The sequence below is a fragment of the Phocoena sinus genome, chromosome 2 (genome assembly GCF_008692025.1).
Source record: "Phocoena sinus isolate mPhoSin1 chromosome 2, mPhoSin1.pri, whole genome shotgun sequence".
In the NCBI taxonomy this organism is placed as follows: domain Eukaryota; kingdom Metazoa; phylum Chordata; class Mammalia; order Artiodactyla; family Phocoenidae; genus Phocoena; species Phocoena sinus.
The window spans coordinates 31,000,063-31,020,904 of record NC_045764.1 but is presented as its reverse complement, the minus strand read 5'-3'; the positions used below and the strand labels follow the sequence as shown (position 1 = coordinate 31,020,904).

At 38.1% G+C, this 20,842-nt stretch overlaps 1 protein-coding gene across 7 annotated transcripts in view; it reads right to left on the bottom strand.

Moving 5' to 3' along the window:
* TJP1 (tight junction protein 1) overlaps positions 1-20,842 on the bottom strand; it is a 116,418-nt gene that overhangs the window by 28,267 nt on the left and 67,309 nt on the right. For all 7 annotated transcript variants that reach the window (XM_032622219.1, XM_032622221.1, XM_032622222.1 and 4 more), the window contains 8 exons: positions 20,458-20,605; positions 8,943-9,082; positions 7,917-8,022; positions 4,655-4,805; positions 2,273-2,381; positions 1,083-1,302; positions 617-801; positions 421-516 (listed from right to left, as the gene is read on the bottom strand). In XM_032622219.1, coding sequence (XP_032478110.1) covers positions 421-516; positions 617-801; positions 1,083-1,302; positions 2,273-2,381; positions 4,655-4,805; positions 7,917-8,022; positions 8,943-9,082; positions 20,458-20,605 — 1,155 coding nt within the window. The remainder of the gene's footprint in view (positions 1-420; positions 517-616; positions 802-1,082; positions 1,303-2,272; positions 2,382-4,654; positions 4,806-7,916; positions 8,023-8,942; positions 9,083-20,457; positions 20,606-20,842) is intronic.

Sequence of the window (20,842 nt, the reverse complement as noted above, 5' to 3'; positions counted from 1 at the left end):
AGCACTGGGCTGGAGCCAGAAAGAGCTGGGTTCAGAGCCAAGTGTGTGACTCATTAGCTGGGTGTCATCATGACACCCAAACTAAATAGGCGGTGCGGTGGTCTCCGTCACAACCACCCTACAGCTCAACTCGCCCAGCTTCAGCTGGACATTCTGACACCCGCCCCATGGGATACTGTCAGGATTAAACAAGACTGTGTGCTAAGAGATTCTCATAAATGGTGATTCTTTTTCTTATGAAAGGGAACTGGCAGAGCACAGACACAGTCACTCAGGTTTCCCTCGTGGGGTCAATTGCAAATGTTCACTTACAAAAAGTGTTATTTCTATTAAGTGAACGGATCAGACCCACCCTTAAGAGAAGTAATTAGTAAAGAAACACGCTCAATCTCATCTGAAGTCCGTATGGAGACTACTTACTTGCAATCTGATAAATATCTGGTTCTTCTCTGGCCAGCTTTTCTCTGGCAACATCAGCTATTGGTCCAAAGATGGTTACAGGCCTCAAAAATCCAGCTGGGGAGATTCAAATGAAAAATAGCACAGTTTATACTTCTTCTTTCTTAGGCAAACTGACATTAAAAGGTATTAGGTTCATCTGTAGAAAACAGACTACCTTCTCGAAGAACAACTCTCTCATATGCTGGGAACTTTGTCTGAACCGGCTGGGCTGACAAATCTTCTCTGCTCTTGCGCAGATTTCTCTTGGAGCTACGCAGACCTCGGAATCTCCAGAAGTCGGCGCGGTCTCCTCCTGCTGTCTTTGGAAGTGTGTACTGTACACTGGCTAACTGCTCAGCTCTGGACAAGAAAAGACAAAAATAAAAATAAGGGTATTTTAAAAACAAAATGGAGAAAGACTTATAGTGAAACAAAATGTCAAAACACTGGATAGAACTTCACATGCAGTTTAAATCTTAATGGTTAAACTAAAATAAAGGCGTTTATACAACTAAGTCAGTTTTAGATATGGTAAATACAGTGAAAATTAATTCTTTACGTTACCAAAATTTCCCACTGGGACTGAAATATTGTCATCATTTCCTTAATTTTTTCTGTAAGAAGTATCCAAACATTCATACCTGTTCTTATTAGGGATGATGCCTCGTTCTACCTCCTTATGATTTTTGCCAATTCGAATAGCAAGCCAAGAGCCCAGTTTTCCGTTGTACAAAGTATCCACAACACGGAACACCTCTCCTTTGTTAAAACTAAGTCCATAGGGAGATTCCTTTTCATATTCAAAATGAGTTCTAATATAGAAAGAATCTCCTACATCTGATTCCACGATGCGACGATAAACTAAAAGGAATCAAAACAAAAAATTATCAATAACTAGTGGGAAAAGATATTAATCTGAAGAGAATACATTATGTGAAGATTCTATTGATAATATCAACAATAACAAAAACAACAGTTTCCAACAAACGGTGGCTCCTTACTAATTACTAAGTATTCTGTCTTGTGGACATCATCATTATCTCACAAAATGGGAACTCTTAGCACTTCCATTTCACAAATGAGGAAACTACTGCAGATACAGATCAAGCAACTTGTCCAAAGCCACACATGCTTTCTATTTAAATCATCTAACTTAATTTCGCTGCAGCCCCTGCAAACCTTATCTATGTCCCATTTTCTAAATGAGTGGTTCTCAAATGAGGGCAATTCTGTTCCCCCCAGGGAAGAGCTGGCATACATGGAGACATTTTTGACAGTTGCAATTGTGTGTTGAAAGGAGGTGTGTGTGCTATGGACACTTAGTGAGCAGAGGGAAGGATGCTTTTAAACAGCCTAAAACACACGGGACAGCCCTTACAACAAAGAATTACTTGGTTCAAAACATCAACAGTGACAAGCTTGAGAAACCCCGTTCTAAATGAAAATGTATCTGCTTAATCACAGAGAAAATCAGGCATTCCCTTGCATTAATGCTAACAAACATCAGAGTATATTGCTTAGAAAACATGAATACAAAATTCAGAAGCTACCCATATGCACTTTTGTGTGGAATACTATAGGTTTTTCCGTGCAGATGGCACTCTACTTCAATAGAACGCCAGAAAGGTTGGCTGGTCCTATCACTGTGCTGTGTTAACAAGCACAGTGCAAGACTGTGTGCCCCTAAATGACAAAATAAACAAAATCTGTGAGATTAACAAATTCATTTATCACTTAACTTTGATTTATTAAAAACATTAAAATTAAAATTCCTATTTAAGTCCTCAAACTTCTCCAGGTTTATTTTCTCAATATTCTGACAGTATCTCACCATCCTTCTTCTTCTGAGCCAATATGGTCACTTCTTCTCCTTTGGGGAGGTCGAGTAGAAAAAGGACAGCTTCTTCTCTTATGATATTTGTGAAGTCTACATTGTTTACCTGTTAAAATACATTTCACAAATTACTACTGGTCATATTTTAAGATTATAAAAACATTTATCTATGCAGGAAACAAATATATCCAGAGTTTATCTAATTTGAAAATATCACATCTTCAAAAGTGAAAATTTTCATTTTACTTTGGAGAAAAGAATATACCCTAATTTAAAACAAGCAGAAACCAAGTAAATAAAGTGAGTGAAGGTGTAAAGTCATTTAAAGAGTAGTCACAGTGCATCCCGACATTCGAGATCATGCACTGCAAAATTCAGACCAAAAAAGACAACTTCTAATTCCAACTGTTTATTATTATTGCAAAATCTCGGGATTTAAAATTTTAAATTATAAGTTCTATGAATGTATAATACAGCCCTACTTTTTACTAGGCTCTGAAAAAGAAATCAAAAGGAAACAAGATTAAAAAGAAAGAGTGCGTGCATTGTGCCATCTCTGTAAGAGCATCTGTATGATGTAAGCTCAGTGTCTGCCAAATCAATGTTTAATATTAGACGCTCCTAGGGACCAAAATGTAACATCAAAATGTCCCCAGTGACTATGTGCAGGATTACAGGTAGATTTCCTTCTACTCATCTTCTGGAAATTTTCTGCATTAAAAAAAATTTTTTTTCTACATGTACTACCTTTATGATATGAAACAACAAAAAAACTATTAAATATTTTTTGAATGATGTATGATTACTTCAAACAGGATATGGGGTAGGTAAGAGAATAACAGGTCTGTTTAATTATCCATGTTGTATTTGAGAAAATGTAGACATCATCTGGAGGAATCATAACACAAAGTCAGGTGGAAACCAGTGAGTCAGGAGACAATGCCCTGACTTTCTGACATGTAAGTCTGAAGGGGGAGGAGGAGGACGGGAGTGGCCATAGGCAGCCAGCACAGTCTGAGGGGGCTTGCAGAGGGCTCAGAGGGCAGCTTCTGACCGCGGGCTGCTGCCAAAAGCGACCAAACCCAAGCTAGAGATACGAAAGCAAGATAGAAGCAGGGGGCTGCTGACACATCCCAAGTTTTCGGAAGAATGACTAAAGAAGGTAGGAAAAGAACTGAAATGATTAGAGGAGTACCAGAAAAGCACTGTTATGGAATCCAAGGAAGAAAGCACTTCAAAAAGGACTTGTTAAGAAGGTCAAAACACTAGTAAGAAATACAGGAAAATGAGGGCTGAAGATGACATTAGGTTGGCAATGCCTCATGAAAATTCACATTCAGTCGTGGTTAAGGTGGAAGGCAGACTACACAACTTTATGACACAAGGACTGAAAAGCAAGCAGGGAAGGGACTCAACCAAACCTTCAACAAGTTCAACAGCCAAAGGAGAAAAGACAGACAATGGAAGGCTGATGAAGAACCAGAGGATAGGGAAAGAGGAAAACATGAGCAAAGCAGCCATATTCTGGGGCAGGAGGAGAACGAATGCAGGACATGGGCAGGAGGCAGCCTGAATGCAGGAAGAGACCAGAACAGAGGTGGCAACGACAATCTGAGGCAATCTCCTCTGGCAAGAGGAGTAGAGCAGATGTAGGAACTCCCACTTGAGAGATATGATCTTCCGATTAAAACAGCACATAGTGCATCTGGCAGAAAGTTTGGATATTTTAAAAAGAGAAGAGAGAAATAAAGATGGTACTACGTTACTAGGCAGCATTGCTTATGGAAAAGAAACAAAAACAAAAAACAAAAGAAAAAGACCTGACTAGTACCCTGCATCTAAACTAGGCTTTCCTGGACTCTTCCCTCTTGTGGGGTATGAAGCTTCAGAGCCCGGGCAGCTTACACATGTGCCTGATGGAAACCCCATGTCTGCACACCTGAGCCATCACCTGTGGTGAAGAAGGTCCTACAGGGCTCTGTGGGCTGCTGCAAAGACTACTCCCACTGGAGAGGAACACCTGCCGCTGCCCTAGTGGCAAGTTGTGGCCCACGGCAGAGTCTAGCCAGCCTGAATGTTTAATTGAACTTAAAATAACTGGTGGATATTATGGGGCTCTAAGACTTACTTTTTTTAGGTTCTATGAACATGAGTGATTAACACGAGACCAAAGCACCACACTGTGTAGTAACAACACAGCCGTGAATAAGAGCAAAGGCAGGAATGAGAAGACCTGATGGATTCTCAATCTGCATGCTAAATTGGTTCTAGACGCTACAATAGATTACAAGCTAACTGCGATAGTGAGTCTCCTGTGTCTGATGCCTTTTTCTAAAGATCTAAGTACTTTGAAACCACATAAGTTGACCACTGACATACCCTGAGAATCTGATCACCCTCTTCCAAGCCTTCTTTGGCAGCAGGGCTATCTTCAAGAACGCCAGCTACAAATATTCCAACATCATTTCCACCAGCCAGCCGCAAACCCACACTATCTCCTTTCCTGAATTTTACTAATTTCATGCTGGGCCTGTTAAGACAAATATTTCATTTGAAACAGTTAAGAGAAGCTTGAAGAGTTATAGCAAACTACTACAATAAAAACCATATTTAGAATAAAACAAAGGACCATCATCTCTAAAATTTGCCCTACATCTCTAATTTACTGAATAAAATTTATCATTAGAATACCAAACCAGATTTAATAGCACTTTCTTTTAATTTTTGATTAACAAAGTAAGTTTTGAAATATCCAAATTCAATATGTACGTACTGTTTTACATAATAATTATAAAATTACTTCATAACAATGCTTTCCCAACTCTGAGTCTTGGATTTATGTGGTACATTAACAATGGCTAAAAAATCTTCCATTTCTCCCACCCCAATTCATACCATTATCATCTCTACTGAATAACTAAGCAGCACTACCGTACAAAGGTAGAAACTGAGCATAAACTGACAAATTTCCCTAATGCCACAGAGTCAAAATCAGGCTCTAAGCACTGTAATCTCTGTACCTAACAGACAGTGGTTTTGAAACTATGCAGTTAGGGGACTCCTTCAGTAGTTCACACAGATCACTTACTCTGCAGCCCCTTTGAATTTTAAACAAAAAGCTTATCATCATTCAGCCTTTTTGGATTAGCCCCATATTTAAGCTCTGCCTCCTTCTTGCTAGAGAGAATGGAAAGGAATTAATGCAGGCACATTCCTCTACTATCAGTGTAGTGTCAAAGCTCTGTGACACTCCTAAAACACCAAAGAATGGCTAGACAGAAACACGTCGTAACTAAGCATTACCCTTTTGGGTAATTAATTACAAATTACATACATAATTACAAATTTCCCTTCTAGGTTTCTATAACCATCCCACATTCCAAGCCAAGAAGACACACAATTCTACCTATTCTGACACGATGTGTGGGAAAAAGTCCTTTTCCTCTTAATTTACTAAGTAACAATGAGCAAATAATTAGAAACTAGTAGTAACGAAAAAAAACACAAATCAAACAAATGAATGAGCTAAGGGAAGAGAGATGCCTCATTCTTTAAAACCAACTAAAGACCACCTTAGCTTTCAGAACTTACGAGGTAGTCACATTTGACCTTGTTTCTTCATGTAGAACTAACATTAGCTAGATGGAAACCTGAGAGTCTGTAGGTCAGATGAGGTCACTTACTGCCAGGGCTGGTGGAACCCTTAGTGCCCCAAATCCATTTACTGGCTTTACCATGGAGGGTGTGAGTCCCTCAGCTGTGATGGATCCTACTTTTCCAACTGCATCAAGAGCCTTCTGACAGACTCCTCTCCCAAACCAACTGTACAGACAGCTCTTTTAAACATTTCCTTAAAGTCCTTAAGGCCCCAGGTCCCTCAAGTCCTCTCCTAACACTGACCCATCTAGTGCACCTCAAAAAGTAAAATAGCTGATTGTAGTCTGCATCCTTTAGTAAAACCTGGCTTTTTATTGATAAAACCACTGTTCAAGGACAGCTCTAGGCCCCATCTTAGGGTCATGTGCCCTACATGCCTAATACTCTAGACTCTGCCCTGTGTTATGTCAACCACATGCAATAGCAAAAATCCTTCTGCCTCAAATCCAGTCACTGAATCTGAATGAATAACTAAACCTTTCGTGGCTAAGCTACAAATCCTGCCCATATTCTCAGTTCTCTTTGGTATCTGTCCTTCAGTGCTCCCTCAGGGAAACAGGTCTCTGGAATCTAGTTATTAAAGTTTTTGTAAAACTTACAGAGTTAGGAAAGCTCTCAGGCCAGTCTCTTTTTTTTTTTTTTTTTTTTGCTGCACTGGGTGTATGCTACTGCCCATGGGCTTTTTCTCTAGTTGTGGTGGGCAGGCCTCTCACTGCGGTGGCTTCTCTTGTTGCGGAGCACGGGCTCTAGGCACACGGGCTCAGTAGTTGTGGCGCACGGGCTTAGTTCCTCCCCGGCATGTGGGATCTTCCTGGACCAGGGCTCAAACCCGTGTCCCCTGCATTGGCAGGCGGATTCTTTTTGTTTTTGTGGTACATGGGCCTCTCACTGTTGTGGCCTCTCCCGTTGTGGAGCAACAGGCTCCGGACGCGCAGGCTCAGCGGCCATGGCTCACGGGCACAGCCGCTCCGCGGCATGTGGGATCTTCCTGGACCGGGGCACGAACCCGTGTCCCCTGCATCGGCAGGCAGCCTCTCAACCACTGCGCCACCAGGGAAGCCCGGCAGGTGGATTCTTAACCACTGCTCCATCAGGGAAGTCCCCAAAATGTATAATTTTAAACTTGTGATACTTTCACCTATTTCAGGAGCCACTTCTCTCTACCAAGCTAGGTCTTATGGTAATAACCCAATTTTCTTTAGCAGAGAAAACAGATGAGAGCAGAGGTCTACATCTAATCTACTTTAGGAACTCTGGTAATTTTCCATTATTCATGTCATGTCTCTTTTACCAGAGAGGCAACAAAAACTAATCTGATGATCATGATAGTTTGAAATCTGGATATAAAATCTACATCTCAATCTCAATGTATAAAATAATAAAAGTTGTGAATATCAAAAACTTACTTTTGAGTTGCTAACTAATCTAGAACAGGTTTCTCAACTGGAGGTGATTTTGCCTGCAGGGAACATCTGTCAGAGCCTAGAGATATTTTTAGTTGTCAAAACTGGGGTGTGTATGTGTGTGCTACTAGCAGCCAGTGGCCAGGGATGCTACTAAGCATCCACAATGTAAAGGACAGTCCACCACAATAAACAATTATCTGGCCCCAAATGTCAACAGCACTGAGATGGAGGAACACTGATTTTTTTAAAAAATACTAGGGCTTTAGAATGCCTGTGAAAATTCTGATGTTTAAATAGAAAACAATTTTCTAGTTTTGTAATTCCCAATCTAAAAACTAGGTAGAGAAAAAAACAGTGGTGAGAAAGAAGTAAACATCTTAAATGTTTCTTTGTTGTTCTCTAATCTCTAACTGATTCTATCACATAATTTTAAAAAACCAAAACAAACACTAACCATAGCATTTAATAGTATACACTGTCTTTAAAAGCATATATAATATGGTTCGCAATTGAATTCTCAATTTAAATAATCCTTAGTAACGGGCAGAGAAGACAACACAAGTTTAAAACCACATTACCGAAGAATCCCATCTTCATGAGTTGCATTAGGCAGGATCCCATCAGATGGACTGACAGGTAAATCCACGTCTGGCTGTCCGACCTGAGCATACACAGGCTTTGGTTCTAAAAGAAAAGAAAATTTAAATTATGCAGGAATCACTTTACAAAATGGAATAACAAAGCAAGCAACCACTGAAATAACCAAACAATAAAAAGTCTGCAAAATACAGCAAAAATGTAAGTTCAGAGAACCTGATCAGGAACATATATACTACATATGCATATATCAGGGTACATTTTACAGTTATAAATTCTGGGATCTTTATAGCATGTATGCACGTTACATGGTCACCTATGCTTTCTATAGCTCCAGCTGTTACAGTCTGAAAAATATACTTTTTAGGGAAGAATAACAGAGGAAGAAGAATATAAGAAGAGAGAATCCCTACATTTCTCTGTTAAGACTGTCAAAGTAGCCTTCTTTCTTCACTGTGATACAATTTATTTTTAAATTTCCACATTCCTGCCACTAAATAATCAGAGCAGAAACAGGTTTTGAGAGAAGGACCTGAGAGACAGTAGAACCAGGACCTCCACGCCTGTCAAGCAACTGGATCTCAGAACCTTGCAGATTCTTATGTGTGGTCTTGTATACAGGTCAGCAAGGTGTACTTCATAAAGTGTTTCTGAAAACACTTTCAATAGACAAGAGAACTTTAAACAGTGTCTAAAGCCAATCTAATGTTTCCCTTAATGAGCAGTACTGGAAAACAACCTCACTCACTGTGAACAGCTGTGAACCACAAATAACTTCTATCTGGAAAATTTGAAAAACATTCACGAATGTTTACTGATATATGGCAACCTCCCACTTACAAAGAAAATGCTGGAAGTACAGAAAAATTCACACATGGGTAGTAGGTAGCAGCAATAGCAGTAGTAATAATAATTGCATCTTTATATTTTCTGTAAATATAATTCTGTAAATTGTGAAACAATTTAGTCTGAATGCAAATGTTTCCTGCACTCTAGGCTAGGCTTACCTGGAAGACTGGGTGTTTGTTTCTCATTTCTTTCAACTATAACTTCTTCCACTGTTTTAGGTGTGTGATCATCTGCATGCTTTACAGGAGTTGAGACAGCCCCGGGTTTAGAAATTCTCTCTTCCTCTCTGCTCCGGAGACTATACATCAGTAAAATAAAAACTTATGAGCATGCCAAGACAATGTCAAAAAAGGGTGACAAGGGACTTGCTCTAAAAGATAACAAAATATTGTAAAAACTTAGTAATTAAAACTAGAGTGCTACTGCCACAGAAACAGATAAATAGATCCATGTAACAAAACAGAAAATGGAGAAATATATCCACAGTACCAAAGTTTATTACAGAAGCAACAGCCCAAAACTGCTGGAAGAGAACACACTGTTTAATAAACAGTGTTTAGAACAACTGTCCACAAATTTAGAAAAATTAGATCTCTATGCATATCAATGACATAAGTATAAATTTCAGATAAAGTCTTAAACATAAAATATATTTTAAAAATCTTATCAAAAACAGAGGACTCTTAAAGTAAGATTCAATGCACAAAATGAAGTGAATACATAAAAAGTTTAAAAAGGTGTGAAAATAATTTGAAAAAATGTCTTAGGTTGAACCAAAATGAACTTTTTTTAAGTTCAAACAACTGAACATTAGCAATTTGACCAAACAAATGTAACAGGAGTTCAATTTTAAGACTATATATTGATCTAACAATACATATAATAAGAATTTGATATTTAGAACATATGCAAACACACTTTTAAGTTATTTTAGAATAAAAAGAGCCAATATGTGAACTCATGGACAAAAATGAAAAAGGCCTTGGGCTTCCCTGGTAGCACAGTGGTTGAGAATCTGCCTGCTACTGCAGGGGACACGGGTTCGAGCCCTGGACTGGGAGGATCCCACATGCCGCGGAGCAACTAGGCCCGTGAGCCACAACTACTGAGCCAGCGTGTCTGGAGCCTGTGCTCCATAACAAGAGAGGCCGCGATAGTGAGAGGCCCGCGCACCGCGATGAAGAGTGGCCCGTGCTTGCCACAACTAGAGAAAGCCCTCACACAGAAACGAAGACCCAACACAGCAAAAATTAATTAATTAATAAACTCCTACCTCAAACATCTAAAAAAAAAAAAAAAAAATGAAAAAATCCTAGAAACAGACTTCCCATAATATGGAAAATTTCTCATCAAAAGAATAAGCTGGAAGGATGCTCACCTGTGTTAAGTGAAACAAACTACTATCTGAGGAATATGTGCAGAGCCTGATCTTTCCAAATTATTTTTAAAACACACAGAAACTCTATGATGCTAAAATGTTTGCACGAGTACGGAGGAAAGCTTAATTCAAGAAGGAGATCTGGGATGAGGTGGAGTTGGCAGATTTGGCCTATTTCACCTGTTCTAACGAGCATACAATGCTTTCATAATTGAAGATTAAAAATTAAAATATTAAAGTTACAATGAAATAGAGTGATATCTGGAGACATGAAAATAGCCCCAAAATAAAATGTGAAGAACAAACTGCAGAATATACGTGGTGTGACATCACTAAGGTATTAAAGAAAACTCTCCACAGCTACACAAACACATGTCGACGCCACATGCAGAAAGACCCAGACAGACAGAGGCGACAGATGTTCTCAGAGTGGGGAGCAGACAAAACAGCAGCCCAGGGAAATCTGAGATTTATCTCCACTATTTCAGTTTTCATAAGAAAATATTTACATAGTACTTATGAAGTAAAGACTGAAATGTTTTTAAATATTTTAAAATAATGTTCATTATTTGAAAATGGAATTAAGTCTAATTTTAAACAATGAATTTGATTCTATTAATGCATATTATTAGCAGTCTCATACCAGGAAAAATTTTCTTCCCGTTATCCTCTTGAAAAAATAAAACATAAGCACTTTTCAGAGTTTCTACTTTCATGTTCATTTAACTACTCAGTGGGGGTGTATTCCAGTTTTAAATTATATGTATTAAATGAGCTACATGTAAGTAAAACAGTCTTTCAGAAAGTAAAGCCAAGATATCTTCTAGCTCAAACCAGAATGAACTTTCTAAATCATAAAAGGTTAAAATTTTTAGCCACTGCTTATGTAATAAAATCTTACATACAATTAGTCTAAGTATAAATAAATACAGTTAAACTCTATCCCCAAACTGCTCTAGGCACCTCAGAATATAAAGGGGAATACAAAATAATAAATTCTCCTTGCATTCTTTGCACTGAAAAATGCAAATGATGTAAAGTATGAATATTTTGAAGAGAATGAGATTAAAGAACTACATAATTTTAGTAGTTCTACAGATTTTGTTGCTCTGCAACAGACTTTAAAGACTATTTGCTTAAAAAAGATCAAAAAACAAACGTTTCCAATTGATTTCCTTGTTTCTTGCAACTTAAAAATTCTAAACTTAGAATGTGACCAAGTGACATTAATGATAACTAAGAATCAATGATAATATTTTAATCTGAACGTCCTCCCCAGTGATAACCAAGACTGTCGTGCAATAGGGCTCTTGCTCCGTACATCACACGGAACTCCCGCTAGTAGAGTTGGCTAATTTTCATACTCTATACCACCTTTCTTTAATATAATTATTATGACTTAACATTGCAGATGGGTGGAATGCACATCATTCTATTAAATTTTTCATACAATTAATATTTGGAAAAATCATTGTTCATTTTTAGTGTATTTCCATTATCTACCAAAAGATGGAAGCATTATTCAATACATGTAGACTTGGAGCCGTGCTGTTAATGGAATTGTGAAGCAAGTCATTTATGTAATTTAAAATTTTCTAGAATCCATATTAAATAAATGAGGTGAAATCAATTAATACATTTTATTTTAACTCAGTATACCCACAATATTATTTAAGTAATCAATATAAATGATTAATGAGGTATTTTACACATCCTTTTTTGTGTACTCAGTCATCAAACTCCAGTGTGTAGGTTCACACTTACGTCTCTATTTAAACTGACCACATTTCAAAGGCTCCACAGCCACATGTGGCTAGTGGCAATGGTGTTGGGCAATGAAGATCTAGAGTAACAGTATAGAACAAAATAATCAACTTTTCCAAATGTTCTACTATGAGCATGTATGACCATTAAGTCTATTATAAAACAAAGAATAGAATTTAGACACACAGAATCAGCCTACAATCAGGGGCAGTTATTGAAAGTGAAGCCATAAAAAAGGAAAATACATTTTCCCCAAACCTTCCTTACATAGTTCTACCCTAATGGCTCCCATATAATATTTAAGCTTTAGTAAAAAACAACTTTTGCTATTATGAGTCAAGCCAACTTTATACAAAAACCATCTTTGTCCTGAGTTGGACTCATGTTTATCTACCACACTCTGGCTCCTAGTAGCCTAGAAAGAAACTCCAGGCATTCTAGGGGACCTTGAGACCCTCTGAAGGGTGTTTTTGGTTTTCCCCTGGAGGGTAAGCAGATAGGTTTTGTTTTTCAGATTTTTCACTTGTACATATTAATCTAACGGTAATGATCCATTAATCTAGAGACTTTGGGCTGGTTAAAAGCTCTGCGGAACAGTTGTTAAGACAAAGTCTCTGAAAGAGACTTTTTACAGTCACACAAATGGGCTCATTGTAAACAGAGCCTTAAGTTGTATCCAGTCAACTCTGTAAGTACAGTAGCAGATTAACACACATTCAACCAGATCAGCAAAGAGTGACAGATTAAGTGCAAAACTTCAGGTGTAAAGTCACAGCTGTTTGGGACCATTTAGTGCAGGCAAAGGGCAGGCAGCGAGGTCAGAAGAGGGACCTGGAGAGACACTGCAGGAGGAAGGGGCTCTCCTCCGTCCCCTCAGCAGCCCCTGCAGGACACAGGGGCCGGAAGCACTCAGTGGCCAGCAGCTTTCCCCGGACACTTCCTAGGTTGGTTTTACAGTGCGCGGTCTGACAAGACACCTCCTCAAGATTGGCTTTCCCAAGCCCCTTGGAGGGCAGATTTCCTGCAAGTTCATCCAGTGACACCACAGTGAATTCTCTGCCATGCAGTAAGCCTCAGATGTGTGAGGACAGGTGGGGAAGCTTCTTCCTTTGGCAAATCCATCTCAGCACCAGGGGAAGGACCTGCCCCTTACATCTGATTCTTATATTTTTCAGAGTTCTCTTTATTTATTACTGGCGAATCCCTTGTCACTCCAATCTCGTTATATTTAATCTCTTTGTATTAAATTCGCTCTGTTCACAAGAAACTGTGCTTTCTGTCTTTTGGACCCTGATGAAATATGCCAGACTGCCAATTCTTCAAGGAGTTTTATTTCTGATTTCTAGTTCTCAAACACCTCCCCAACTGACTGGTTACATCTTATTTAAAACTAATCTTAATACAGGAAATAAACTGAGGCTGAATGTTCACTGTAATAAAAAATCCTTTTATAAAGCTAATTTCCTCTTACCTAATGACTCATCCTACATAAGCCAATTTATAATTTCTTTTCAGAAACTCATTTATTGCATAAAGGTAGGCAAGATCTACACAGCTTAGGATGAACACAGCAACTAGGTACCCTTTAAAGGCCACTGGACTATCTCAGCCCCAATTATCAATAAAGATAGAAACTTAGAAAGTAACTTAACCAGACTCCAAAGTTCTTCTCCACTGGCAGGGACAGTTCGGCATGGAGGGCTCCTAATACATATGAGAAAGAAAAACTAAGGCACACTCAAGTCTGACTTCTCAGAATACTGCAGCCATTGCTAATCTTCTAAATTTCATATGGAAACAGATATTTACATACTGCAGTTCCTCCTCAACAGCAATTCAAAAATTACAGCATGGCACACAAAAATTACAGCATGGCACATAGGGATGAAAAAGGCAGAGAGATCTGGAGATTCTGGGCTGGTACTTGGGCAGAGAAGTGAAGAGCTGCCCAGGGAGTATGCTGAGAAAGCAGGGGGAATAATTACCTTATATCTACTTGGCTACATTTGCAAGCGAAGTTCTCACAATTTAAATTTGTTCTTTATACATTGTAATCTATTTTCAAAAATATATATATGTGTGGTATACGTTTTTGAAAAAGTATGAGTGTCTGTATTGCTCACTTTGACAAATGGCTTTCTGGCAATAACCTAGCTACATATTTACATGAAGCCTATCAGCTTGTACAGAGATTCTCATCTTGCATGTTCGTTTATGATGGTAATGACTAACCTAGTCCATCTGAATTAGAAAACAGATCTGTTGTTCAACAAGTATAATTGAAAAAATGATCAATTTTTAGTAAGGAACAACTGGGCAAAGACTAAAAAGGACCCTTCTTTCACTTAAGGGACAACAGCATCATCAGGGCTTCACTGGTGGTATGATTATTACGTACTTAGATTAATATTTAGAGTAAAACAAGCCTTGATTGTGCAGTATGTTTGGCTGACTTTATAACAAGAGACCACTGTTACCGTACTCTTCATTTTTTATTAACATTCTCTCAAAGGCAATAAAGAATTGTCCCATGTTATTTAAACTAGAAATAAGATTTTTCATATACTTACTACTTTTACACATGAGTGGAAGTCTGTTTTTATAATATTTTATGTTTTATATTGTACTTGTACAAGAAAATAGTTCTCAGCTGATGGAGTAAATAAAATGTACACTTTTACTTTAAAAATAGTGACTATAAAGTATAATATTTAAGCTTGCCTTGCTGTCATTAGGTCCATGAACTCCTCTTAGGGGTTAAAATCCATCACCAATCACTGAGCACAATACTACTAGACCTTGGTCTATATTAACTAGAGAAATGTATCAGCTATGGTCCTCCCTCAGCCCTTCCCCTTACAGAGCATATGAAAACAAAACCTCAGTTTGGAGTTTTAATCCCATAACCGAAAATTCCCAAGGATTGAAAGTAACAGTTGGCTCTTATCTGAATAACAGAAGTTCAGGATGGGTCTTTAATATTCCACTCACTTTCAAAGGTTAGACAAAGAATCTTATTTTAAAAAGATTTAGTAACAATTCAAGTGATAAACTCTGAAGTTTCACATTCTCCCTAACCAATTTTCCAAAACAGGAAAAAAAAAAACCATTTAAGAACTCCAAATCCCTGGCTATGTTGCCCTTGTGGTCCAGCCACACCAGTCACCTTGCTGTTCTCCCAACAAGCTGAATGTATCTCCATCTCTGTCATATTCTGGAATGATCTTCCTTTGGCTGGCTCCTTCTCACTCACTCATATCAAGATAAGTTGACCGTAGAGAAGCCTTCTTTCTGCCCAAGCATGTCTCTAATACTGCCCCCTCTTCCTGCACTGTCACATCACCCTGATTTTCTTTACCACTAATGCAAATTACTGTTTCATATTTCAAACGCATTTATCTGTTTTATTCACTTGGCTATAAGCTCTATGGTACAAGGGATCTTGCCTAGATTGTTGAGGGCATAATTTATAATCATACACTGACAACATGTGCATTATCAAAAAATACTTCATGGGGGTTTCCCTGGTGGTGCAGTGGTTGAGAGTCCACCTGCCGATGCAGGGGACACAGGTTCGTGCCCCGGTCCGGGAAGATCCCACATGCCACGGAGCGGCTGGGCCCGTGAGCCATGGCCGCTAAGCCTGCGCGTCCGGAGCCTGTATTCCGCAACGGGAGAGGCCACAACAGTGAGAGGCCCACGTACCGAAAAGAACAAAAACAAAACAAAACTTCATAAAGGAAAAATGAGCAGGGTAATGTCAGAATTACTGGTGAAGAAAAAATCTTTCAACCTTCACTGAAGAACACCCACTGTGCTGACTGCTGATCACTCACCACCAAGTGTGCATGGCACAGGAGCCATAGGAAAGAAGGCATCAATTGTTGATTAAATTCACTGAGATTTAATAAACTGAATCTCTCTACCTGACTATCTTTGAGGTGAAAGCGGGGGGAAAAAAGGATGCAGGGCTCCACAGCATGTCTGAAAAAGAAAATGTAATAGTACCTGCACCAAATTAATTACCAACAGTATCACATATAAATCTTGTTTTGAATCAAGCATCTTTCAAATTGGAGGTAATGAAATCTTTTTTACCTAAGACAAAGGACTAAAACCAAGGATCCGGGGAAAAAACCCTGAAATTCACCAGTCAGAAGAAGGTTATACTTCTCTACATTTTGAAACAGTAAAAAGAAATGTTCAGCTTATGTATATGGATGTTTCCACAATAATTTTTAGCCTATTGGCAAAGTTCTATGTATGTTCCAGACAGAACTACACAATATCTAACAGAAACGATATATACTAGGGCAAAAGAATATTTACAGCTCTCTAAACTCTAAGAAAACAACTATGGAAGGTGACATATAAGGTGTGTAAATAAAAAAACTAGATCTTTAATTTAAAAGCCAAGGCTTCTCTAAGGTATTTAAGCAGAAACACCATATGCCCTACATGCATGTGTATGAGGACTCACCTGGCACTCTGAGAGCACAAAGGCATGAACCTGCATTCAACCCTGATGATATAGGTGGACTGTATAGTTAAAGGATTTTTGATCCCATTATTTAACTTGATTATTTAACTTGGCTCAATGCTCGGATTTAGGCTAGAAATACGCATTCATAAGAACAAATTTAATCATCATGTATTTGTTACACCATAAGCAGTATCAATACTGACACCACTAACTTCAGAATTCAGTGGAGACATTTCTCTCAAGAGAAACAAACAATGAAACAAGTATTTTAAATTTCTACAGTTTTAATCTCTAGACTGCTTTCAAGTACTTCAGAAGCAATCATTTTTATGAAGTAGATATGCTAAATATAAATCAGACTTTTTCCTGTTTGTTAAAATATACAATTCCCTAAAAATCTTAAACAGCTTATTCTCAGATGCACCTTGTCAGTTTATGGAATGACTGAGTATAAGAAATACAAAATACAAACCTTTACAATGCCAATTTTCTACAGTTGAACCTTATCCTAACTAGTCTGAGCTTTTACTGTAATAGAATTTTTTCAACAATGCGACTGCTTATGATTAATCAGTAGCATGAGCGTCACTTTTATTAAAATAGTTTATAGAACAGAACCAAAAACGTAAACATATGTTGCTCCTCTAGGGAGAAAACGCATAAAATGGATCTGTTAAATTAACCGTAAATACTAGGGAGAGTACAATATAACCAAACAGAGGCTTAGAACACACTCTGCAAATCCAATACTCTCTAGTCATGCAGGGACTGCAGTGAAATCAGTGAAAGAGTCTTCTCATTGACAGCCCCTGACAATCGCCATGAGGCAGTGCCACCAGCCAAGGACTCTCAGTATGGCCAGCTCCCTCCTAGAGAGGGAGTCTCGGCCCAGAGTGGGCAGTGAAAAAACACCGAATAAAATATACAAAACAAACTTAGCAACAGCATCAAGCTATAACAAAATCACTGTAATAATTCTCTATACATAGATTATTTTTCAATTTAAAAACAAAACTATTTTAACATCCTAGACCAGGGAAGGACTGGCAGACTTTTTCTGTAAATGGCTCTGTGGGCCATGCAGTCTCTGCCACAACTTCTTAATTAGGATGAGTTCCAGTAAAACTTTATTTGCAAAACCAGGCAGCAGTCTGGATTTGGCCCACAGGCTATAGTTTGCCAGCCCATGTTCAAGACAACAGTAAGGGTACACTGCTCATCCAATTATAATGAAGAAACACACTCATGTGTTTTTCTCAGGACTCAGACCATATAACATTTGTTCTCCAAGAAAAGAACATCACACAGAGGAATATAAGTAGGTCATGACAACAATGGAACACAATGGAATGTTTTATAGATTTCTGCTCCCTTAAGTAACCTTCCACTTTTTTCTTTCTCTACACCCATAAGGTCAAACACTTAAGTCAAAAGGCCAAGAGCTTTAATCCTGGCTCTAATCTCTTGTCAACTACATAACCCTGGACTTTATCACAACCACTCAGCTTAAGCTGACTTGCCTACAAAATGAGCAAATCTTCTTAGAAATGGTTTAATATGAGCAGATGTGAAAGCACTTTTGGAAACTCTAACTGATGATACTATTACTACTACTACTAATCACCATACTAATGAGAGCAGCCAATATTTGCGCCAGGTGTTCTAATAACTAATTTAACTTTCACAACTTTGTAATGTATGATGCCTTTTTTTACAGCAAATGAGAAAACTGAAGTGCAGAGGGGTTTCAAGGTTGCGCAAGTAACCAATGGCAGGGTGGGACTTAAGCCCAGGAAAACTTGCTTCAAAGCCCAAAGAAATCACTATATTCTATTGCTTCTGACAAAATGAAAGTTACTATTCTCAGCAGATAACTGCAATCTTACAAACATACGAAAATACTCAGAAATCTAGAAAGAGAAAAAGGTGGGGCTAGTGTTTTACACACTAAACTGAAACTTTTCTCACGAGTCTTTTTTGTTTCACTTTTTAAACAAGAGCATTTAAAGAACATTTGTAAAACAAAGACATCTGTACAAAATTAAATAACAAAAAGAAAATGTCCCATGCGTTTTTTAATACTAGGATTTTACTCTCTTACTATATCTAAATTGTTTCTCAAAATGCAAGGCACCCTCTATATTAAAACTCCCACAGTTATCTGGATTTTAATATTAACTTTAGGGGGGAAATGAAAATGAAACCTTTAAGCAACTGGTACTACTTTACATCCTGCCTTTTGACAGGCCACTTGATTTTCAGGAATTATATTCTCAGCACAAACATCTGGAAAAGAATCTGAAGACTTTTGTACTCAAAGTACTATCTTTTCCTTAGTATATGCTACATGTTCTAACCAGAAGTTCCCAAATCTGGTAATGTATAGAAGAGAATGCTATCAGGAGCTTTAAAAAAGTATTCCCTGCCTCCACCTCAGATGAACTGAGAAGCAGGCCCAGGATTCTGTATTTTTAAAAGATCTCATATAACTGGTGTTACCCATAAAGAATACTTGAGGTTCCCAAGAGAAGTAAAACAACCCAATATAATATGAAGATAGTTTAAAAACTTTTTAAATCCTCTTCAACTTTTAAAGTTACAGATGTCAAGTGTTTAGGAAATCTAAATGGAAAAAAGTAAGTATCAGGAAGAACTTTCTAAGGTTTAGAATTTGATTACAATAAATACAAATGGCCAAAATTTTGATGAGCATTTCTTTCTTTCTTTTTAAAGGAAAATCGTGTCCAAATTGCTTGATGCCAGCCTAGCTTCTAGGTGAGAGAACTGCGTTACAATTACAGCCACTCCCCGTGACTCATCAGGGATGTTAGCTCTGTCACTGTGTATATGTTGCAGCAGCTGTCCTTTTCCAGATAAGGTCTGTGCTGTGTCAGGGAGATTTTTAGAATTAATACGTTAACCTGCAGCAGTTAAAACTAATAATCGACTATAAGTCCATTTTGCATGTGACATACTATAATATTCCTTAAAAAAATTATAACATTAATTATAAAGATCAGGGTTAATACAATTTATATGTCTAAAATCTGAAATTCAGAGAGAATCAGCCTCACAAATATCTAAACTCAGGGGTGCATAACAACTGTGTATCTGTATGATTTCTGACAATCTTGAGGACAGCTCTCTCCCAGGGAGGGACTTCTCCCTTGCCTCCTCAGCTTCCTCAGGGAACACTCCCTGTGGTCTACTTCTGGGCGTTCTATCTATATTGTTTCTCTTGGCACTTTTAGTGACTTCTATGGCTTCAGCTAACACCCTCATGCAGTAAGTCCCAAATCACCACCTTGAATCTTAAACTGGTCAGCTCTGGACCTGAAATTTCAAGTGTCTACAGAAGATCTCCATATGGATTGCTGTTAAACCCTAGGTCCACCCCTAGGTGGCCTACAGAGCCCCGGGGAATGTCCAGAATTCTTATGTAAAGTGCTACACGTATGTGTACATGTGCATTTTTCTGAAAAGAAGAGTCATAATTTTCCTCATATTCTCAAATGTATATGTGACCCCAGAGACTATAAACTCAGGTAAGTCATATACTACTAGCATAGCAGACCCTTTGGCATAAATACCAGACAGTGTACTTTAAAGCAGAAAACAAAGTCCAGGTTAATCTCTCCACTGAAGGACTTCTACTGTATACAGTTAACTTGTCCTAAAGCTTGCTAGCATCTTCTAATGCAGTGGGTCAGCAAATTGCAGCTGAGAGCCAACTTTTTTAAAATAAAGTTTTATTGGAAAACAGCCATGCCCATTTATTTACATACTGTCTACAGTTAGTTTTGTGCCACAAAGAGCTGAGTAGTGACAAGACTTGGCTCACATGCCTAAAATACTTACTCTTTGGCCTTTTATGAAACAGTTTGACCTCTGTTATTCTAGATAAGAAATACCTAAATTGATAAAGAAACACGAACCTAATTTAAGTAATCCAAAGACAACCTATCTTCTAATTTTATTTCTAAGCAAAACCAGAAACATGTACCAAGCACACACACCTGTTTTATTTTAAACAACAGAGCATGATTACCTGCCATTGCTGGGCTGCTGTGGAGACTGTCTAGAACGGTCAGAAGGCTCTGACCGCTGGTCAGGAGATCGTGATCGGCTGTGACGGGGAGGCCGGTCGTGTGATCGACCAGAATGATCTGATGCCAGTGACTGAATTTCTGAAATGTCTGTTAAACAAAAGAGTGCTGTTTATTTTCCCATGAAATGACTACAGTAAAATATAAGGTACTCCAATAACAATGGAAATAAGTTACTAAATATAATTTCATATAAAATGGTTGATTTAAGCATTAACTTAATCAGCTACTATTCGATATTGGTGAGCTGTCAACAGAAAAAATTTTTTTTGAATTCTTATATTTTGAAGGTGTCTGGCTTATAGAAAATTATCATTTCATTCTAAA